This window comes from Streptopelia decaocto (genome assembly GCF_964273445.1).
Source record: "Streptopelia decaocto genome assembly, chromosome: 3".
Classification (NCBI taxonomy): Eukaryota; Metazoa; Chordata; class Aves; order Columbiformes; family Columbidae; genus Streptopelia; species Streptopelia decaocto.
In genome coordinates, this window is record NC_138656.1 from 50574406 (window position 1) to 50595530 (window position 21125).

The window sequence follows — 21125 nt, forward strand, 5'->3', positions numbered from 1 at the left end:
TTTAGCAAGACAAGAAAATTCAGTGGTTACACACTGAAAAATAAACAAGGTTATTACCTAATGAAGGACTACGAGCCTTTCTCCCATGCACTCCTTTTCATACTCTGAAGTTGCTACATACCCACCCTTGTGAGTCTGGGGATACCAAATAAGATCCCAGTGAGGACTACTGTATAGGCATATGGACTCACATGAACATGATAACACATAAGGGCCAGCAAAAAAAAAAAGCCTGCACAAATCTGTTGCAAGTTGTAACAAGATTGTACCAGGTTTGTAGCCACCTCATTTCCACAGCAAAGGTAAATCTCAATTATATTATGTTGCCTCTTCATAAGACAAAACAACAAAGTCAGACTTCATGGAGGTTTATAAAGTTTCATTTGGATGGACTACACCATCCCCACATTAAGATCTGTCCCCATGTTGAGGTCCACCCAGCTGGTATAAAAATTTCCCAGCCCTAAAATATTTGTTGTAATGTACAGAGAGAGAAGCAGCTATACAGTGATAGGGACAAACCCTGAGCATTGTAACTAAAGGACAGATAGGGAAAAAAAGAGGCAAGACTTTTAAGAGAGTATTTATTCCAAATTGCCTTTCAATGCTGGTGCCCTAAAACAGACTGTCCAGGAAGAGTTATGCCATCTTCAGTCGTGTGATACTTCTGACATTCGGACACGGAGATAGATTTTTTTGGCCTTTGGAGCACTTTGCCTGTAAAAATAGCAAGACATGAGCAGCAGACCACGAATAAAGGTATTCAGAGACTAGTGCAGCTATTCACAGGCCAGTAAAGGCCTATGCTGCTTGTTTTCAGATGCCTAAGTAGGCAAGTTGTAAAAAGAGTTCAAAAATCTCTCCAGCTAGAGTCTAGGAATTAATTAGCAACCTGTTGGAAGTACAGGAGGCAACCAGTAACCCCTGGGCTTCCCCAGGGAAGGATTTTGCACAATTTCAAATGAAGGCTGCTAAGAATTCATCATCCTGACTCACCTGTTAAAGTTTTCAACATCTTCAACAGTCTCAGGCAAAACTCTTCCTTTAGTTTCAGGTAGAAGTAACACCAATCCACCCGCGATCAAACCAACAACAGCTTCAAATCGAACAGATGCACACAGGGCTTGTTAGCATATACCAGTTCCCAGCATAGACACCACTTCCTACTGCCTGACACAAAGGACCCATAAATGGTGTTTTATTTCCATACAAGATGTGTACATCCAGGCTCTATATGCAAAACTGTCCTGCCACTTCTGGACAATGCAGCTGCCACATGGAGACAGCAATGAGCCAGGTTCAGTTGTGAGTTATGCACTGAACTCGGACTGAACACACAATCCTTTCTTCATAGAGAACCCTTTCCAGTGTGAGAAAACCATGCCAGGAAAAACATTCAGTTTTTCTGTTATTAATGTAAGATTAGAAAATACATACAGAATGTATTATCTCCTACACAATGCAATTAACTTATCCATTGATAATTTCTTTTTCCCACTTTGTACATTAAAAGTACTGAGCACGCTCCTAAATGTCCTGTCTGTTAAAAATGGTGTATTGCCATTGGACATATTTTTCTATAAATAATATGCTGATCTAAAGATTCAGAAAAGCTTTGCAGACCCTGGCCTAAGAATTCAGGTCACTAGTCTGCAAATACTCATTCTGCATTTATTTACCACCCTCTTTCCAAATAGCTGGACAATAGCCAGTTAACAGACTGTCAGGAGAGCTGAAGTGCAACAGCCACATTTGTACTCCATTAAATAGGCAATTATGTGAAATCCTAGGGTTTTGGCTCCTGGACTGAGACAACATACTTCATGGAAGAGCAGATTTGAATCCTTCAGATATTAATCTCATCAAAATGTTTCTCAGCTCTTTGCCATCTGTCAAACCTGTGTTCACCTCTAACTTCCTTTAAAATGCAAGGGATGATAACAGGGCAGAGAACACATGAATATATAACCAAGCTCCAGGCTGTTATAAACCAAAGGCAGTACTCTGTAGAGACAGCAAGGGGCTTCTGCTGGACTTGGGGCAACTGCCTCAGTGGCTTTTCCCTCCCTTTGTAACCTGGGCCCCACTGCTGTACCCCAGGAGTGGTCAGCAAGGAGGTGAGGTGACACTTACTGAAGACTATCAGTGGCAGATCGTGCCAGATTTCCACCAGTCTGTAGACAATGAATGGGACAATGACTCCACCAATATCACACAAGGAGGAGCAGACCATCACCCCAAGGTTCCTGGTTCAACAGCAAAGAGATCACATTAGCATCAGAATACTGTAGGCAGAAGACGACGGATCACAACTCTGACCCTTGTGCAGGAGAAAGATACCTCATCCACCCCAGTAGTCTCCACTTTGCCCTTTATTTCAGTCACGTGAGTTTTCTCCTGACTTGAAGTACAATTTTTCTGTTTATTAAACTACCTTTTAAAAGTATTTTAATTCTACTCCACCTATGTTATATTCAGCAGTACTTATGTAGCTCTGAAGCATTTGAGGGTAGTTTAATTTAGCATAAAATATAACATACACCTTGGCCTCAACTACTTGTTTCCAGGCCAAATGCCAAGGGGGAGAAGGATGTACCTACCTGATGTATGTTGGATACAATTCAGTGTTTACAAAGCAAACCATTTCAAAGGCCATTGTGATTCCCATTCTCCCAATGCAAGCAGCAATCACTTTTAGCCAATGTAGGTCTGCAGAGAAAAACATCCAACTCATTTAAAAGTATCCCAGTGATTTAATGGGTGTCAGTTAATACAACGGTGTTATTTTTGGAGGACCTCTGATCTCATGTCACTTGATGTTAAGGGGCTTTGTTTCACCTCTGTGAATGAGGAAATAGGAAGAGTCAGCATCACATGAGCTGCAACACGGGAACCCTCCCAAAGCGGCATGGGGGACACTCAAGTGCTTTGAGATTTATTATTAGCAGTCCTACAAATCAACTAATTTCACTTCTGCAGCACGAGGAGTACCACTGAAAATCAGGGAGGCAGCACCCGATAGTGAGCATGGGTTTGTGGACCTTTGGGGCTGGACTTCAGGGAGAAAGAGGTGGGTGCTGTTCCCCAGGGACAGTGCCAGGGTGGGAAGCCACCACCAGGCCTTGCTCAGCTGACTCACCCTCTGGGATTAGGGCTGTGACAAGGCAGGCAGCCCCAGCCACCAGGTTTGCTGCAGCCCAGGGGTAGCGACGGCCGATGCGGTCAATGGTGACGATGATGATGAAGGAGGCTGGGAACTCAACAAGTGCAGAATAGAGGAAATCTAGATACATGTTCCCAGCAGCTACTCCCATGTGCATGATGAGCCCCTGGTAGAGGACGGAGCTTGTGAACCTGGGCAGAGGAGAGCATCCCAGCTTTGTTAGTCAGAGAACAGAGGCCTATGTCTTATTGGAGCCTTTGTAAACAGAGCTTCAAAACCAGCCCTCCAACTTTATCTTCTTACCAGTTGTACATCAAAATGAATGTGTTTTTCCTCATCTGTGGTGTCCTGACAAGGTCAATGAGTGAAGGACTCTGCTTTCCACCATCTTCCTCTTCAAATTTAATATCCTGCTGAAGATCCAGTACAAAGTACAGTAAGTTTCTACTGAGAGGAACCGATAGAAGGGACTATCATGATGCTTACAAGTTCAAGCAAACCCTGAGCTCACCTCAAAATGGGAAGGCATCTTTTTCTGATTTTTTTTAGCCATCTCTCTGACAATATTCATAGCTTTTGCATTTTTTCCTTGAGATATCAGCCACCTGGGAGACTCTGGGAGGCACCTACAATGAAAATGGGTGCTGTTATATACCAAAAACATAAAGCCCACATAGTGCTCCTGTGTATGTAGACTGTGGAGAGAGGGCTTTGGCTGAATAGAGGCAGGTGGATTTTTTTGGTTGGTTGGTTTCTTTTTGGTTTTTGTATGTTACCCCCATCTCCCACCCACATCAAGAAAAGCAGTGTATGCTGCTTCTGAAATGGGAAGAGGAGCAGGTGTGGTAGTGGCTTTAGTCAGAAACGAGTTTACTAAGGATTAATCAGGGAAGGGCTTTGAATGACAGTAGTGTTACCATTTTATTCAGTCTTTTCACCACAAACTGGCTCCTCTTAGAGAGCCATTTTCCAGTTGTAGTAAACAGGTTAAGTAGTAAACAAGCTAGAACTGGCTTACCAATTCAAAAATATGGAAAAAAGAAGACAACAAATCTTTCTACTATGTCTAACCTCTCAAACCATCCAGACAATTTCTCAAATCAAAGCACTCCAACTGAAAAATATCAGTCAAAAGAGAGGAGATAATGCAAAATATAGGTGATCCCACATGCCTTCTCCTGGTTGAACCACAAAAAGCTGCAACTGTTTTCCTCAAAGGAACATGTAAACAACCTGTTATGTTAGCATTCAACAGTCTCTAAATAACCATCTTTTCCATGTGGGATTCACTAAATTATGTCCAGGCATTCTTCCTTTATGTTTAAGAAATGTTTAATGAAGATAACATATGATATTAAACCACTCTCCTCCAGTGTTTTGCAAAGTGGTCTTTCTTCTAAACAGAAGTCAGGTGCTGCACACAGGCTAAGACGCAATGAAGCCTCAGTTGCTGAGGGGTCCTATTTCCCTCTCCTTTTTGCTGTGTAACTCCTCTTTGCACTAAGAGGAACACGCAACCAAAAAGCAGTGCCAAATCTCCCTCAGGATCAAGCCTTGGGAGGCAGAGGCAGCTGGGTTTGGGGTCATGGGCAGAGGTACAAGGAAAGCCAGTTTACCAGTAGTAGAGCAGGAGGAAGCAGGTTGGCAGGGTGACGGTGAGCTGCAGCCACCGCCAGTGAGGGATGGCATAAGCGATGGCATCAAAGAGCAGGAGCCCAACAGAGAAGGCCGTCTGGTAGAGTATGCCCACCGTCCTCCGGTACTTCGGACCGACAACTTCCGTCACTGCAATCATGCACAGACACAGGTGAATGACAGCCACGACAGCTCTGTGCAGCGGTCACTTGTTCTGTAGAGACACTGGAAGACCAACGTTGTGTTGAAGCTCTGAAGAAACTGTCTTGGTAATCCTGGGCCTGCTGGCACAAAGCACTGTACAAAAGTCCCCTAGTGTTTGCAGAAAAAGGTTTGTTTTTCTATCACCCAAACTCCTCAGCAGAGGAGTAAGCACTGCACCTGCTCTTACACTGACCTAAGGCATCCAGTACTGTCCTCTGTCATGGAAATCTCTGAGTAAATAAAAAAATTCCTCGAAGTGCATAGATGGATTTTGTTGTAAAACTTAATGGCAGCCTACATAAAGTCTCCAACCCAATAACAAAATAATATTATTTTTTTTTCTAAGTGTGCCTTTTCAGTATGCTTCTCACTCTAAGTGTATAAGAAGTGTTTGTACCACAGGATGGTATGCAGCCTCCCAGTCAGGATGGATGGCTTCCTACCTCATCTACACTTCCCAACTGTACATCACAGGGTAGCTCCACAAGTAGTCTTATTAATACAGAGCTAAAACTAATTATTCCAGCAGGCAGGCACAAGCAAACTCAAAACTTTGCAACCAGTTGTGTGATTTGAAGAAAGCAAACCAATTAGCGAAAGAACAGAAAGCAGTTGTTTACCAACTGAAGTGCTGTGTTTTGGAGCCACAGATTAGCTAACACTTCTTGGACAAACAATGCACAAAGACATCTCCTTGGGCTCAGTAGGACTGAGCCAAAAGCAGGTGAAGGGTAGACAAGTGTCCCAGGGAGCACAATAACAAGGTTGCTTGGTCCTTGTACCCTTCCCTGAGCATTCAGTATTGGCCACCCTTAGGGAGAAGAGACAAGTTTAAAGGGGCTTTGGGGCTGATTCTGTGTGACTTGTCTCTGAGACAACTTCAAGGAGAATCTAGAGTTAACAAGGTATAATTGAGGGAAAATAACAGAATAGGGCAATTCATTGTCCTGAAAGGGAATTTTTGCTCTGAAATGGCATAAAATTCCCCAGAAGAGGTGATGAAGACTTAAATTGTGCCAGGAAAAATTTTCAGAGGCCAAGTAAGCGTCTACAATATGCACAGGAAAGAACAGTCATGTCTTGGCAGAAGACAATCTAGACTATGGGCTAGATGTTTTTATTTTATTTGTATCAAACATCTGGATAAGTGCATTAGCAAGCTGTCCCCACAAAAAGACTCAGCAATTTAGAGTGTTGACATTTACATTTTTACCACCATCACAGTTAACTGGATCACTTGGAGCCATTTGGTAGAGCACTTGCCATCCTGCTCCAGATAAGGCTCTACTGGGCAGTATTTAAGTTTTTTATTTGTTGCTTCAGTCGTAACTTGGTGTTGAGTTTTCCGTTGGGCCTTTTTTTGGCAAGAACCTGAATGCCACACCAGAGAAGTCAGAGAAGGTGGCTCTACCATGCACCACAAAGTGGCCCTGAGCCGGCCCTAACCCTGGTGCTGCACAGTCCCCCAGACAAGTGTACAGATACGCAAACAACTTATATTTTTCTCAGCAAGTACCTGCTGTTCTTCAGTTATTTTTAGGCTGTGAAGGCTCTGTTTGCCCTTTAATGGTGTTTGTGTCATAAAAATGCCTCCAATTTTCCCCACCTTCTGCCTGCTTTTTTTAATGGCCTCCTCTGTCATGGCTCCACCTGCAACTGGGCTGGGGCAGCTGAGGTCTGTCCCAGGGCCATGGCCTTCCCCAGCCAGTGCCCGAGAGGAGGTAGGGGGGGCTGGGGGCTCAGATCTGCAAAAGGGAGCTGCACTGTAGGGGAAAGCCTGTCTTGAGGTAACACCTCTAAGATACCACTGTTTGCTTGAGCTTTGAAGGCTACTGTTGCTTCTCCCTAATAACAGGGCTTGAAAAAATCCTAAGTAGTCAAAGAGGCAAAAAAATCCTTGATAGCAGCTTGCATATGTGATTTTTAAAAGCCTTGGAAGCTTTTTTTAAATGGCTTTTGTTCGGAGCTTTTTTTTTTTGTCATCTTCTGCAGCCGGTCTTGCTCTTGGGAAAGGTCTGAACTCACCCAGGATGTAGCCTGCGGTCCAGCAGCCCTTGCTGACCAGCCCTTGCAAGAAGCGGAAGATGACTATCCACAGGTAGGTGGGCACAAAGACCAGAAGGATTCCACAGACAATGTTTGCAAGAATTGTACTTAAGAGGCAAAATTTACGGCCAAACCTAGATTGGAAGATAATAACAAGTAAAGCCAAACAGTAGTCATGAAAACAGACATTTTGAAGTATTAAGAGCTTCATGCATCTTTGGAAAAAAAAAATCCAACTTTGTTATACAAGGCATAGCTGCATATTGATTTTTATTCTTAGCCCATTACTCACTTATCTGCTTTTCAGTTCCATGAAAATTTACTGTGCCAATTGCCCTGCAATTCCACAAAGGCTTTCAGGTGTCTCAGAGAAAGCAAAATTTCCCAAGTTAAAGAGCAGCAATAGCCCCGTATTTACATGCATTTGGGCTGAGGCTGTTACCTCCAAATTTCAGAACAGGCAGTTTAGTAATCTGACTTTATATTTAGGCTATATTATAATGGGATGAAAAATCAGTATGGCTTAATACTATGATTCTGATAAGTCTGCATGCACTAGGATGACACTTATATACCTCAGTCTTAACCCCCAAAAAATCTTATACGTGTGGGTGTTGCTGTGAGTGGGCTGCATTTCACAGCTGGAGCAGCTCAGAGCCTGCTGTACGAACAGTCTCTAGGCAGGAGGGAAACAAGGGGGGAAAGGAGCTTTCAAATATCAGCTACTATTTCAAAGTTTCTCTAAAGAAAACGAAATGTTTCCAAGCTCTAAATCATCATTTCCTGGCTTGGGTCAACACGCCAGGGCTCTGGTGTGGCGCACTAGGGGGTTCTCGGCATGTGGTTATAAAATAGTCATCACGGGCTCTGCAGGACTTGCAGAGCATAAGAGATCTGTGTAAACCACCAGGTAAGAGACAGAGTACTTCCTCCTAACACTGTGACTGAAGATCCAGGTGGCTGACTTTGTTTTGAGCATAGATGATACCAGTTGCACAACATTTCACTGCCATTGCCTAGGCTGAGCTGCTGGATCCTGATAAGGGAGGTCAGAGGGTTTCACTGTCGGCCCACACATACCTGTCTGCTATGTAGCCAATGTTTATGGAGCCAACAAAAAACCCAGCGTTCACAGAAGACTGAAAGAGGTCCAACTTCCAGGAGTCCTCACACACCAGGTTAAACTAAAAGAGCAACCACAGTTAGAGGAAAAGTGTGAAATGCAGAGCTGGCTCATATCCACAACTCTCCTTCACTTCAGTTAAAGATTTAAACTTGTTTCTGGGTCAATGCCTGTTTTATCAATACCCAGAAACCCTACCAACTTCATTAAGTGTCCAACATTAAAACCAGGATCAAGCCTTGAGTGGTTTCCTGGTATTTCCCATTCATGTAATCTCCTGTTCCTGGAAAGAACATAACTGATATTCTTCCATGTGTCGATTTTTCCTTTGAGCAAAGTAACATGCTTTATTCCATGCTAACCTTTCCCTCACTTGGCTGCCAGAGCAAGGGACAACATAACAGAACCCAAGAGCCTTCATGGAAACGTCACCTACAGAAGCAAAACACATTGCCAAAGTACATGCAGAGGTGTGTGACGTTTCATGGGTACCCTGCAAAGGAACCGACCCATGGGCATGGCTTTGTACCACCTTCAGAAGAAGAGGGAAGATGACTGATATGAGACCATTACTCTATCAATCCACACAGACTGCAAGTTTTTCAGACTCAGACAATCTCAAGAGATGATGGTAGGGCCACCTGGACGACAGCATCTGCTCTAGCCTTTTGCAGTGAGATGTGCCTGCTGCGCTGCTGCTTGGTTCAAGTCCTGGGTCACCTTCCATCGAGGGGTGCGTATCAGACAGTCTGAAAAGATTTGGTGCCTCCATTCCTCACTTAAATATCACACAGTCCATACTTTATGGAAAGAAGCATACTTACCATATCTATACATCTAAAATTCTATCTCCAACCTCTTACAAAACCATAAATGCAGAAGTTGCTGGAACACTGAGTTTACCTGCTCTTGTGTCAGATGTAGGAAGGAAAAATTCCAACTGCCACAGTCTCTAAAAATTTGGTGGAACTTTCTATGTGAAATTTGTCAGCCTAGATCCTAATTTATTTTTAAAGTGAAAGCCCCCGAAACCCTAAAGTACTCTAAGTAGCTTGAATACCATTTTCAATTTATTCAGCTACATCAACCCTCTCCTGTGTTCCTCAGCTTGTCTGTAACGGAGAGGTAAGGGAAGGAGGACATTTGTTTTTACCTCAGTCACAAGAGAGGTCCCTGGGGAGTCATAGACCCAGCCATCCTGGCAGGGACTGAGCGGGACGGAGCTCCAATTGCCCACGAGGCTGCCGAGGGGGTCGGTGCAGCTGATGCCCGTCGTGTTCCAGTCCACTTCGTACCTCCTGCAGCGGCTGCTGAAACCGGTCCCATGGCTGCCCCACTCGGGAACCGTGTGATTCAGCTGCTCCTCCAGGCTCCAGCCACATCGCTGGCTCAGCTCAGCCACCCCGGGGCTGAAGCAGCGATGCTCGGGGATGAACCCGAAGAAGACGATGCCCACGTACACAGGGGTGAAGGCAGCGGACAGCAGACACAGGACAAAGAAGGTTTGCTTCTGGAACCTGCCAAATTCTCCAACATTCTCTAAAATGTCATCTAGTGTTGGCATTTTGGCATAGAAACTACCCCAAAAGCCTCATCTGGTCTTCTCTGCAGCACTGATATATTTAGTTGGCAGCAAAGGTATTTAAGTAACAAAGACATTTGACCAAAAGTCAAGACTAACTCCATAAATTATTAAACTACATGTTGCAAGCTTTATTTTTTAGTTTTCATTTGAAATCGGACTTTAATTCACCCAGAGAGAATTTGTGTTTAACCCTTAACAGAGCACATATACGTTCATTTGTTTTGTATTTTTATTAGCAAAATCAGCTCCTCAAAGTAGAGGCATTTCAAGGAGAATGTGTAGATGGAAAATTCCACCAACACGCAAGCAAATGAAAAGTTTAGTGTAGCAGTTGCTGGGCCTCACATGTGAATAAGGCTTATCAACTGGTCTCTATGAAGAGGAGGTAAGTACATTGTGAAATAGAAGTATCTATACATTGAGCCACATCATGGCAAAAGAACAGTTGTCCCACAAATTCCAGTACCACGTGTCTCACCCCTCACTCTCCACACTCTTCCATTTCCAAGGAAATCCTCTGCTGCTGCCATCAGGGAAGACACTTTTCACCTGACCATATTTTTTGCAGTGATAGAAAAGAAAAAGGGTTCACTAAGGAATTATGTACTGCAAACAGCTTTGGGAAATCATAATATATAATGCTTCTGGCCAAAACAGTTGTTTCTTACCATAACAGGCCTGTAAAAGACTTTAGGTAGACTTCATTGTGGGGCACCCCCAAAAAATCCAGTTATGTCAGGCTTCAGAAGTTCTTCATGCTGCTTATGGATAGGCAGTAAGCTACTCCATCACCTTTTGCTGACAACAGCTGCTTCCATCAGAAAGAAAAGCATAAGTGGAGGTAACATTTTAAAGATGGAAAAAATGACATATGGTCTGGAAAGTGATTTGCACGGTTCAGGTAACCATGCAAAGAAATTAAAGACCTCCTCCCAAGACACTCAGAAAAATAAGCCAGCTTAGAAGGCCACTCTGCCCAGGGACAGAAATAGAGTCCATTATTCACCTGGTCTCGCAGCCATTAGAGCAATAGTGGTCTAACCAGCTGTGAAAGCCACTTTGCAGAGCAGGATCATTCCCTGCATCACACAGATGTGTCCCCTCCTCTTCTCCAGCAGAACAGCTGAAGCAAGGGAACAAGAACTCTGCTCCTACAGCCACCTACAGCCGTGTTACCAAGCCTGGGACATCACATCGCACCAGACTCTCACCTCCACAGCTGCAGGGGCTCCATGAGTAACTGGGCATGGGGACAGGGAGACACAAGGGCACTGTGGCCACCACATTCCAAGCCTGACCTCACAGCCACCCCCGGCAGTGGGATGTGCACAGGCACCAGTGGCCAAGGAAACCAAAAATCAAAGCCTGCCTGGGAAGTGGGTGAAGTTTAAAGCCATTTACATGTATCTTAAAAACACACTAATGAAACCTCGCATCACTTCTTTCCTAGCTTGTTTGTTTTACACAGTTGGTAATGGTGTACACTAGATCCTCACAAAATAAAACAGTCAGATACAGACTGGGATCATTTTCCCGATTTCCCATAACCCTTTTCACAGTCCAGACTGGGTGGCACTGTGCCATGCAGGTGGGGGTCTCAGAGGCTCACCTCACAGAGAGTCACACGGTGACTGGCACCTTCTCTGCACCTGGCCCAGCCATTTACATGTATTTGTCTAGTCCCCACTATTCTCATAGCATGTTCCTCCTTCTGGCGAAGCAAGTCATGCACCCAGCTCTAAAAAAGAAAAGATTCAGTCGATCTACCTACAAATGCCTGGAGAAAAAGTAGGCAACAGTTCCAAGACAATACACTAAGACTCAGTGCTACCAGCTGACTCTTAGAAATACATCGATATTGTGCAGATAAGCACCCTCAGGCAGAGAATAATGTTTTACCTAAGCCTTGTAATGCACAGTCACAATGAAGAGACCATGCAGTGTTATCCTTTAGTACGTGGGAAGTCACTTCATGCAGCAGTTCATGGATCAAGCAACTCCAAGATTCCAGCCTTGAGGACTTAGGGAAGTGGCATTCTTCAATGTGCACTCAGAGAACTGTTGCAATGGTAACTGACAGTATCAAAACTACAATGTCAAGCCTCTTGGTTCCCAAAAATCAACCTAATGTGAAATATGAAAAATGCTGCTTTTAAATATGACCAGATGCAGCTTTAGCTGAAGTGATCTACAACTTCACTGGTAACAATACAAGAAGAAGAAAACCCAAGTCTCAGAAAAGAAAAAAATATACCATTTAGGCTTACCTATATGTTCTGATATCTGTCAAACACCAATTATCATCTGAGTGATGCTATTAAAATATTAGCTATCACCAGACTGATGAGCAACATTACAGCTACTGTAAGAAAGATTCCAGACTTCAGATGTGGGATTTTGAATACCCACTTCATACCTTTTATTGAAATTGCTGAATACTTTATCTTACACTATTTTGATTCAAAATGGAGTTTTTATAAAAAGAAACCATTGTTGAAACTGAGTAAGCCAGCCAAAAGGAACAACAAAAAGTTTCAAAAAATTCTGCCCAACGCATGTACTTGTACAATGCTTTGAAACCCTGTCATTGCCCATAACTTAATTTAGGAAACACCTGGAGAAAAGCAAGGCTGCTAGAGGAATTTTGACTTGCATTCATTGCCAGCAACATTTCAAATCAATTACCATGGCCAGGACCACAGCGTAAGAGCTATAACTTAGGCTATCAAAAACCATTGGCCCAATTTTTTTTTTTTAATTAACACAAGAGAGGTATTGTGCCAACTAGGGCTCCTCTAGTTTCTGGGCTTTTCTTGGTGATGACAAACTGGGCAGTACGGATTGTATTATAGGAATTCTGCCTCTACGTCCTTGGAAACCCTGGTTGTCAGTGCAGCTGGCCTAGTCCAGCCATAATCTAGGGAAAAAAAAAATCTTTGGGTGCTTTTCAGCTGCTTCGGCAAATACTGATGAAGTCAGTCATATGACTAGTACCAAAAAATGTCATGCAAAGAACAGCAATCATTTCAGGCTAAAGCTATACAGAGTTGTACCTTTCAGTCAAGACCTTTGAACCAATGATCTGTTTAAATTAGAAACGATATTCAAATTTACAGGATAAATTAGACCAGTTCCAAAATTTACATCAAATCATCCCAACACACAAAAATTATATTTTTCCTTGTCTTACACTGGGTGAACCCATGGAATAATACCCTGCCGGCAGGAAGAACATGTTGCTATTAAGCAAACCTGAGTAGTGAGAATCAATAAATACAAGGAGTTAAAATGCTAGTAGTCAGATAACTTGAGTCTCTGGAGCCAGGGGATTCATTAAACCTTAATCCTTTCCTTTCAAAGCTTTCTCTTTTTTAAGCAAGCACTTAACGCTTATGCTGAGGCTTAAAAGAAAAAAGTGTCCTGGCTAGAGAGAGTCAACCTAACTCAGCCAACTGGATCTTAGACATCCAGTCATTACTGAACAGATCATTGTAAACAACCAAGAAATCTCTCTCTTCTTCCCTTTTCAATGGTTTCTTGTTAAAGGCAAAATTCAGAAAAATCTTTCAGGCTGAAGTCCTCATATTTGGTTGGAAATGTTGTCCTGTTATATATATTCTCTCTATATATACTTGATTAGGCACAAGAGGGGTTATTAAATATTCAACAAGTCCTCATCACTATCATCATGAAACGATACTGTATTTGTAGAGTTCTGTGCCTGCTGCTGGCCTGGCTTGGCTTTTGCTTTCCTTTCCTTTCCCCCATTCAGCAAATAAGCTTTGTCATCACTCCCAAGATTGGGTGGCTTCTTTTGTGGGTACTTGCTCTTGTTGAGTCCTCTTCCTGTCTGAATCTTTACATCTGGAATGGTTAACACTTCATCCTCACTGTCCAGGTCATCCACATGGAGAGAGGTAAAGGCTCCAGATGTAACAGACTTGGTAGTAATGTGACCATTCTCCTGCACTCCTTTTGCTGTTCTTTGATTTGGTGCTGCGACTTCCTCCATAAGCCACTCTGTTTCATTCTCATTAGCTTCTTCTTCACTGCTTATCTGAAAAAAAAACCAAAAAATAAAATAAAAAGTGCAAGAGGAAACTGCGTATGCCACTCTAGGCTCTGCCACAAGCTGATCTCCGCAATTGTCGGACCCTGCACCACACATGGCCTTGGGATTAACTTAGTCATAAGGCTATTATACTGCAATAGCATACTGTTGTTATCAGTTTCACTTTATCTTCCTGCAGATTTATGCGTTATTTGGCTATTTACGGACTGCTCTTCATTCATCCACTCTATTCCCCTTACCCATTTCACAATATAAATGTAGGTATCTCAGCTGCATGGCTTCCCTGGATCCACACAGTATGGTTTGCACACACTGAAACAACCAGGAATTACCGAGGTTTATTTATTAATAAAAGCTTCATATTAGGAAAACTTGACAGGAAACAAAACCTTCAATTTTTCCACTGTATTACCTTTGTGTATTTGTAGGAAACCCCAGATGTTCTCCTGCAGCAGTTCGTTATCTTGTTTATTACAATTTCCCTAAAGAAGAGGAAAAATACTGCATTAGGGAGACCATATCCCCCTATTAGCCCTCACTTTTCTTCAATGGATTTTTACATAAAGCACTTCACCAAGCAAGCTGCAATCTATCGCATCATGACACTTGACCCTGAATCACTCTAACAAAATTCAGTCCACGACAATGCACATCTTCTCCCTTACCACAGCTTCAGGGTTACTGTTCTGAAACACCTCTGGCCTATATGTCTAAGGAAAAACAAACAAACCAAAACTAACTTGTCTGGAAAGCAGAGAATCAGCAGGACTTGCACTTTGTTCCTTGTTGCTGTTTTATGGTTCCAGCTTGACACCACAAAAGGAAATAGATAAACACTAACCATTTGGTCACATTGTTTTATCCTCCTTAATTAGCGGTTGTCCACAATAGAGACAACCCAATGCAATTGTGCACTCCAGCTCCTTTTACATGGACCTTCAGGCAGCAATGGGGAATTCAAAAAAACACAGTGGTTTGACAGCTGATGCTGCCAACTGAAAAACAGAACTTAAATCTCTAAGTTCACTACTTCCCTTTCACTGAAGAAAGCCCTACGGAAGAAACTTCTAAAGCCTCACAATCATTTCTTACCTCCTCTCTTTTTTGTAGAACAGTAAGATTATTAGGCATGCAGTGAGAATCACCAGGAGGACACTCAGCACAGCACCGACTGCCTGACTTCTCCTTGAAAGGCCTTTATGTACTTGAGCCTCCTGATCAGTCTGGCGCTCATTGCTTCCTGGATCACTGGTTGATCTAATAACATAAATTGGGAATAAAAGGACAAATAAGATCTATTGACCACTTTCAGCAAACTGGATTAGAAACAACAGATTCAAAGAAAATAAATACACTACACCATTCTACTAGTCCTACCTAACAGCTATAAAAAACTGAATTCAGGGCATTTCGTTCTAACTGGAAAAAAAAAAATCACTGAAAAAAAAAAATTTATGCACTGTGCCTACATCCTGGTATGCTTTCCAACAGCACATAAAACTGATTAAGGTTAAGACTGAAGCGCGTGATTAGGCACTCTAGATCTTACACAGCAGCAGCTATCCACACAAAGCTGCTGTTTTAGAACCAAACCTGCACCTGAGCAAGCTGCAAAAGCTACAGCAACTATTTACCTTCCAACTGACTATGGCAGTACATAGACCTCAATAGTTAAATGCCTGTTTAAACCAGAATAAACAGTTTCCCTGTGTCTTGAAGCTAGCAGCCAGAATGTGAACAGTCCTAGGAGGCACTCCATTCTTCTCAGTGAGGCTGCCTGCATGTCAAGAATGCCGGTAAGCACCTAGATATAGTCACTTTGCTTTTAACACTGTCACCTCATTACTCCTTTCTGGATCTGTACACAAGATGATCATAATTAATTGCAGAAATACCTCATTATTCCTCTAAAGACTTTAAAGTCTTCCAGAAAGTAAGGCAAGGAGGGAAAAAGCCTTACCCAAATACTGGTTACTTCTCTTCATAAGATGAAACAGCATGTTCTCTTAGCTACAGTATGTTTTACTTAGACCAACAATATCAAATTCTACCCTGCCTCTCCATTTCCCGTGCAAACAAGCAGCTTTATGTCCAGATCAACTTGGCAAGCTTTTATTTAGTGCTCAGGTGTCAAACATTACATACATAAACACCAATTCCATCTACCCATGAGTCTACTGCTTTTTTGGCTGTTCATTTTTTCACAATCACTGTGATAAACAAATACAAAAAAGCCTTTTAGCTGAAAAGTGCTGACAGGAGCTTCTTTCAGAAAATGGTTAAGCACTCACATTAATGGACACACAGCAGCTGTGTACCAGGTAAATAAGTACTGGCAATCTGCTGTCTCATGAAGGAACTCAGGGATGCCTTCCTTTACTTGTGGACTGCAGTGGAAGAAAATGGTTGAAGACACAAACTTTGATTTATCTTTCCCGCATCTGGAGTCTGATGAAAATATGACATCCAAGTCATCATCTACAAAGAGAAGAAAATCTTGTAGTTTAACTACGTCCTTGAGAACATTATTAACACTAGACCCTGGAAAGTTCTGCATTTGTTCTGCAGTAACATCTGACACTTTGCAGTATCTGCAGGTGAGCTTATACTTTTACACAGCTGATCCCATCAGTTGCTATGGAACAGTGGGCTACTTCACTAGAAGCAGCAGCCAGATAAGGGAGATCACTGCTTATGCAGCACAAGCACAGAGGAAATCAGGGGACCAAGCCTTCTATTATATATCACATTGTTTCTACCAAAGTCTTTCAACAAGTGTCAAGCCCAAAGCCCATTAAGGCCACATTTGCAACTGAACTTACACAACAAGAAAAAAAAATAGCCTAAATTCTGCTAGACAGACCCTGCGTCCCTTTGCAAAATGGATTAGTACAGAGGTTGTGAAACAAGAGCCATTTTCTGATGAAGCAATTCACACAGAGTATCAAGCAATTCTGGTTAGTAATGCAAATACTTACCGTCAACATAATACCTAGCATTTGTGGCAGAACCAATTCTCCGAAAGCGATGTTCATTAGTTTTAACCTGGCAGATGTTTGCTCCAGAGCATTCTGGGAAACTTGAGTTTCTGATACCAGAAAGTTGAATGTCATATACATATTTATCACCATTTGTCCGTATGTCACCAGAAGCTGTATACAACCTGTGGAAACAGAGGGCCGGTCTATCCTTAAGTCTGAACTCCCAGATTTAGATTATTGCCAAGACATAAGACTGGCACCAGTGGTAGCTGCTACCACTATGGGATTCCAGAACAAGTTGAAGTGACTGATCCAGAAACCAGAAAACATGCAGGACTGCGGCTTCCTCCCTAAACATAGCAAATCAGGATTACATTTAGCATAAATCTAATCTTCTTCAGAAAGCACAAAAGTAAGCTTTTCTGGTTTTAATGCCCTCAATGGGTATGTGAACATGTAAATACCTCCACAGGATTAAGATAAACTGAAGACAAAAGCATGATTCAGCAGCTCATACACAAGCTAGCCTACTGATCTTAAGAACCATATTGTGTGATCTGTAGCTATGATATTAATAAATAGCATAGCTTAGCTGTTCTCTCCAGAAGGGAAAGTAGTTCTACCATAAGTGTTACCTAAACACTATTTACAATTAGAATGGTCTGAGATTCACAGCTATTTGTTCTTGCCACCTCCTCAAAGGCTGATCTGGCTCAAATACGGTTTATGCCCTGCAAGCAGAGAGTTTATTCTTCCCATAGCACTAGAATAGGCAGATTTCCTTCCATAACACTAGCATTGGCATTAAATATAGTAGTTTATAAGAGATTCTGGATCAGAGTTACACACACTGTGTAGTACGGTGTAACTGCTGGTCTTCCCCTCCCTCTTCTGAGTTCAATCACACTTCGACCATTCCTCCAGAGCTGTCCCTCCTCACTTCTACGGCTTCTGAAGCATGGGTTCCTACTTCCATATGGATCTTCTCAGCAGAAATACAGGTGCTATTTAAAAAGCTAAGGAGTAAGTAGCCTGGGTGAAAAACATCAAGTTCTCTGGCACTGATGTCTATAACCTATGGAAGACAGCAATACATCACAATAAAGAGATCTAACAGCAAGGTGAGTATGTGCAGGCTTTAGACTAGTCTTGAGTACACACAGACATGCTCAAAGCTGTAAGCCCAGCTGTGAGCTACACTGTTAAACAGGTCTTTAATTCGGTCATCAGTACACAGTGAATTCAGTGCTATTTCTACTTGACAACAAAGAATATTCACACCAAGCTCTCTTTTCCTGCAGTACAGTTCTACAGGATTAAGGTGGTGTGGTTTTTGGTTGCTGTTGGCGTTTTGTTGTTTTGGGTTTTTGAGGGGGTTTATTTTTTTTACTTACTTGTAATAAACATCCCCTAAAGAGAAGTTTTTGCCAGTTGCAGGATTAATAACTGTTCCATTCACCACCTCTACTTCCTGCTGCTTCACAGCACAAGCTGCACGTGTGTCCCAAGTGATGTAGTAAGCACAGTTTTCTTCATCAATCCTACCAAAAAAAAAGACACCTCATGATTCCAGGAAACAGTAACAAATACTTAGTATCTTGAGAAAGGGAAAACACACAGCTGCTAATCCATGCATGGGAATGTCCTGCCTAAGCATTGTGCCAAGAAGCTAAAATAGTCAAGTAGCACTCAAAAAAAACCCACTCAAATCATTGCTGTAGTTCCAAGATCTAAAAAGACCTGGCTGCACTTGAACTTCCTCCTTCAGAAGTTCCAGGAGTCACACAGTGTATCAGAGGGTTTTATCAAAGTGTTTTAGCTAACAAATACGTCAGGCTTCTCTTGGTAGCTTTAATGTGCTGCACATTATTTAACTAGGACAAGGAGTATAAGCTAGTCAGATTTTGCTGCCTATTTCTTTCACTCACACAAAGCATATTGCTGAGTTTCCCAATTCTACAAACAATATACAGTTAACCAAACCACAACTAAGCAAAAAGTCATCAAGCTTTCTTAGTGTTTGTGATCATACATATATGCCTCACTTTGGACAGTTTCTAATTAAGTAATCTGTATGAGGCAAAAATAAACCACATTTTATTAGCTCCATCACATATATGTAGTAAGTGTTCTCTACTAAACAGATTTTGAACAAAGTTAAGGGTGGTTGTACTACAACTGACATTGAAAACAAGAGCATCCCAGCACTGTCTAATTTGGAAGTAGAACGCTTAAGTTTTTGCCCAGAAATTTTAAAATAAATGCAGAATGCAATCATTTATGGAAGCAAACAGGTGCAGATCCACATCTTACAAGTACAGACCAAGGATTATTTTAGGGACTATCCAACAGAACAGACAGTCACTGTCTCAAGACAGAGTTTACTAGAGAGGGACAAAGGAATAAACCATGAAGAGCAGTGGTATGTTAATTGGTTACCCACCTCTGCAGCGTGGGCATGCCAACTGTTGTTGCACACTTCAGTTCTATAATTGTTGTTACTTTCTTGTTTTTCCTACATTCCTGCCCACTGGAATAACTAATATACACTGTATCACCTAGAAGAAAAAAAAATGGTGACACCCAAGGCTTTCGTGAGCAGCTGTCAGAAATTCCCTTTGCTCATTTCTCCAGGCTTCATTACTTCAGATCAGCTTCTGGGATTTTTTTTTTTCCTCCCAGCACAGACCATATATCAATTACAGCACTTCAGTAATTTGAGGCCTTCACGCTATGATCATTTAAAAAACCACTCCTCAAACATCTCTGTACTTACATCATACTGTGTGTTCAGGTCACCAGTATGGCCATAACAAATGTTTACATTTAATATATCTTTTTTTCAACGTAAATGAAGATGATACCCAATTTATAAATGAACTCAGGCAATAAATACATGCAATACATACTATTGTTTTTGTAGCTGGATGGAAAGTTTCCCTCAATTTCACAAACTCAGCAGCAATTTTAAAACTATTCTTGAAACTGAAAACTTGAGTAAGGTTGAGATTTTTTTTTTTTAATACTTTTAAGAGTGAAGCCAATTAGTCATCTTTCATATCTTGCCTTAATGGAAAAAAATCGTGGATATAGAACAAGTCTTTCAATACAGGATGAACAAAATAATTCTTCCTCCTACAATTATAGAATCACAAACTGCCTGAGGTTGGAAGGGACTCCTGGACACCATCTGGTCCAAAGCCCTTGCTCAAGTCACCTTGAGCCGGGTGCCCAGGACCATGTCCAGACAGCTTTTGAGGATCTACAAGGTCGCAGACTCCACAACCTCTCTGGGCAACCTGCGCCAGTGCACAGCCACCATCATTGTAAAAAAGTGTTTCTTGATAGACAACTCATTTTTTACAGTTTTAGTGTCAAGATTGTTTACTTGCTTCAATGTTTTCTCATAGCTTAAACACCACTTTTAAGTTTGAATAGTAGTGTTTACTGCTTTTGTTTTTAAACAGAAGATTCATTGGTAAAGATATTTCAAAATAAAGGCTTCATCGTAATATAAGAAACACTATAGCTAGGTTGTAAGATTTAACCACCTCTAGCTCTCTACAGGAATAAAAGTAACGCTACCTGTCACATTCAGCTTCTGTGTATGAACAAGTCCAAGAACTTGAACATCTCCATTGTTGCTCTTCCTGCAAATACTGGCTCTTTCAGGGCAGCCTGTGGGTCCCTCATGTACCCTCTGACAGAGATTCACATAGTACCTATAGAGAACACGGTAAACAAAAGTTCTTTCAAATTAATTTACGTTAAACTGAAAAAGTGAGATATAAGTTTTAGAATCATCATGGAAAGCTAGCTAGATTGAAATAAACTAAATACTTTAATTAGCTGACAGAATAAAGCATGTACTAAGGTTTAGCAGGCTAGTTCTAACTATCATTTTCAAGTAAATGTCTCTGTGCAAAGCAAAATTGATCATTTACCAGATCAGTTCACTAGTTAATTTTGACCTAGGTCAAAACCAGAAATTGGAACTGAGTCAAGAAACACCCAAAAGGTTTTTTCAGCTTAAGGTTATAGTACTATCCCAAATTCAGCATCTCTTTAGAGATACACCAGTTAAGTTTTAATAAAACAGAGGAACTAGTAGTTAGGGAGTGAATGAAACAGTTTTGTTACCCTACTGTTTATCATAAGTTTATAATTAGTTGCTCTCATCCTTGACAGTTCATTTATAACTGGAGGAAGGAGGCTGGAGGGTTTGATGACTTCCTGCCATTCATATTTTCCTTTAAGTTGATGCTTAGAGGAATGAGGGGGAAAAAAAGACCTACTTAAAACTTTAGTTAAAAAGT

The 21125-nt window shown here is 41.8% G+C and overlaps 2 protein-coding genes across 2 annotated transcripts in view; both read right to left on the reverse strand.

Moving 5' to 3' along the window:
- Window positions 1–596: 596 nt before the first annotated feature.
- Window positions 597–12000, reverse strand: LOC309438467 (solute carrier family 22 member 2-like). The gene is made up of 11 exons (XM_082049868.1): window positions 9325–12000; window positions 8129–8232; window positions 7028–7182; window positions 4780–4948; window positions 3675–3789; window positions 3467–3573; window positions 3140–3354; window positions 2601–2709; window positions 2134–2246; window positions 997–1096; window positions 597–717 (listed from the first exon to the last, which is right to left on the reverse strand). Exons 1-11 carry the CDS (start codon window positions 9733–9735, stop codon window positions 651–653), a joined length of 1665 nt encoding a protein of 554 aa, XP_081905994.1. The 5' UTR covers window positions 9736–12000; the 3' UTR covers window positions 597–650.
- Window positions 12001–12138: 138 nt separating this feature from the next.
- Window positions 12139–21125, reverse strand: part of IGF2R (insulin like growth factor 2 receptor) — a gene marked incomplete at its 5' end in the record, with an annotated part of 58638 nt that continues 49651 nt past the window's right edge. The window contains 8 exon segments of the mRNA XM_082049867.1: window positions 12139–13813; window positions 14241–14310; window positions 14921–15085; window positions 16120–16306; window positions 16807–16991; window positions 18204–18350; window positions 19253–19367; window positions 20395–20531. Coding sequence (XP_081905993.1) covers window positions 13412–13813; window positions 14241–14310; window positions 14921–15085; window positions 16120–16306; window positions 16807–16991; window positions 18204–18350; window positions 19253–19367; window positions 20395–20531 — 1408 coding nt within the window. The 3' untranslated portion in view covers window positions 12139–13411.

What these genes read in the sequence shown, in the direction of transcription:
- LOC309438467 (XM_082049868.1), bottom strand. Translation starts at nt 9,735, where the DNA reads ATGCCAACACTAGATGACATTTTAGAGAATGTTGGAGAATTTGGCAGG. An exon ending in TTCATTTTGATGTACAACTG is followed by an intron (nt 3,355 to 3,466) that starts GTAAGAAGATAA and finishes TCCTCTGCCCAG; the next exon opens with GTTCACAAGCTCCGTCCTCT. An exon ending in CACAGCCCTAATCCCAGAGG is followed by an intron (nt 2,710 to 3,139) that starts GTGAGTCAGCTG and finishes TTTTCTCTGCAG; the next exon opens with ACCTACATTGGCTAAAAGTG.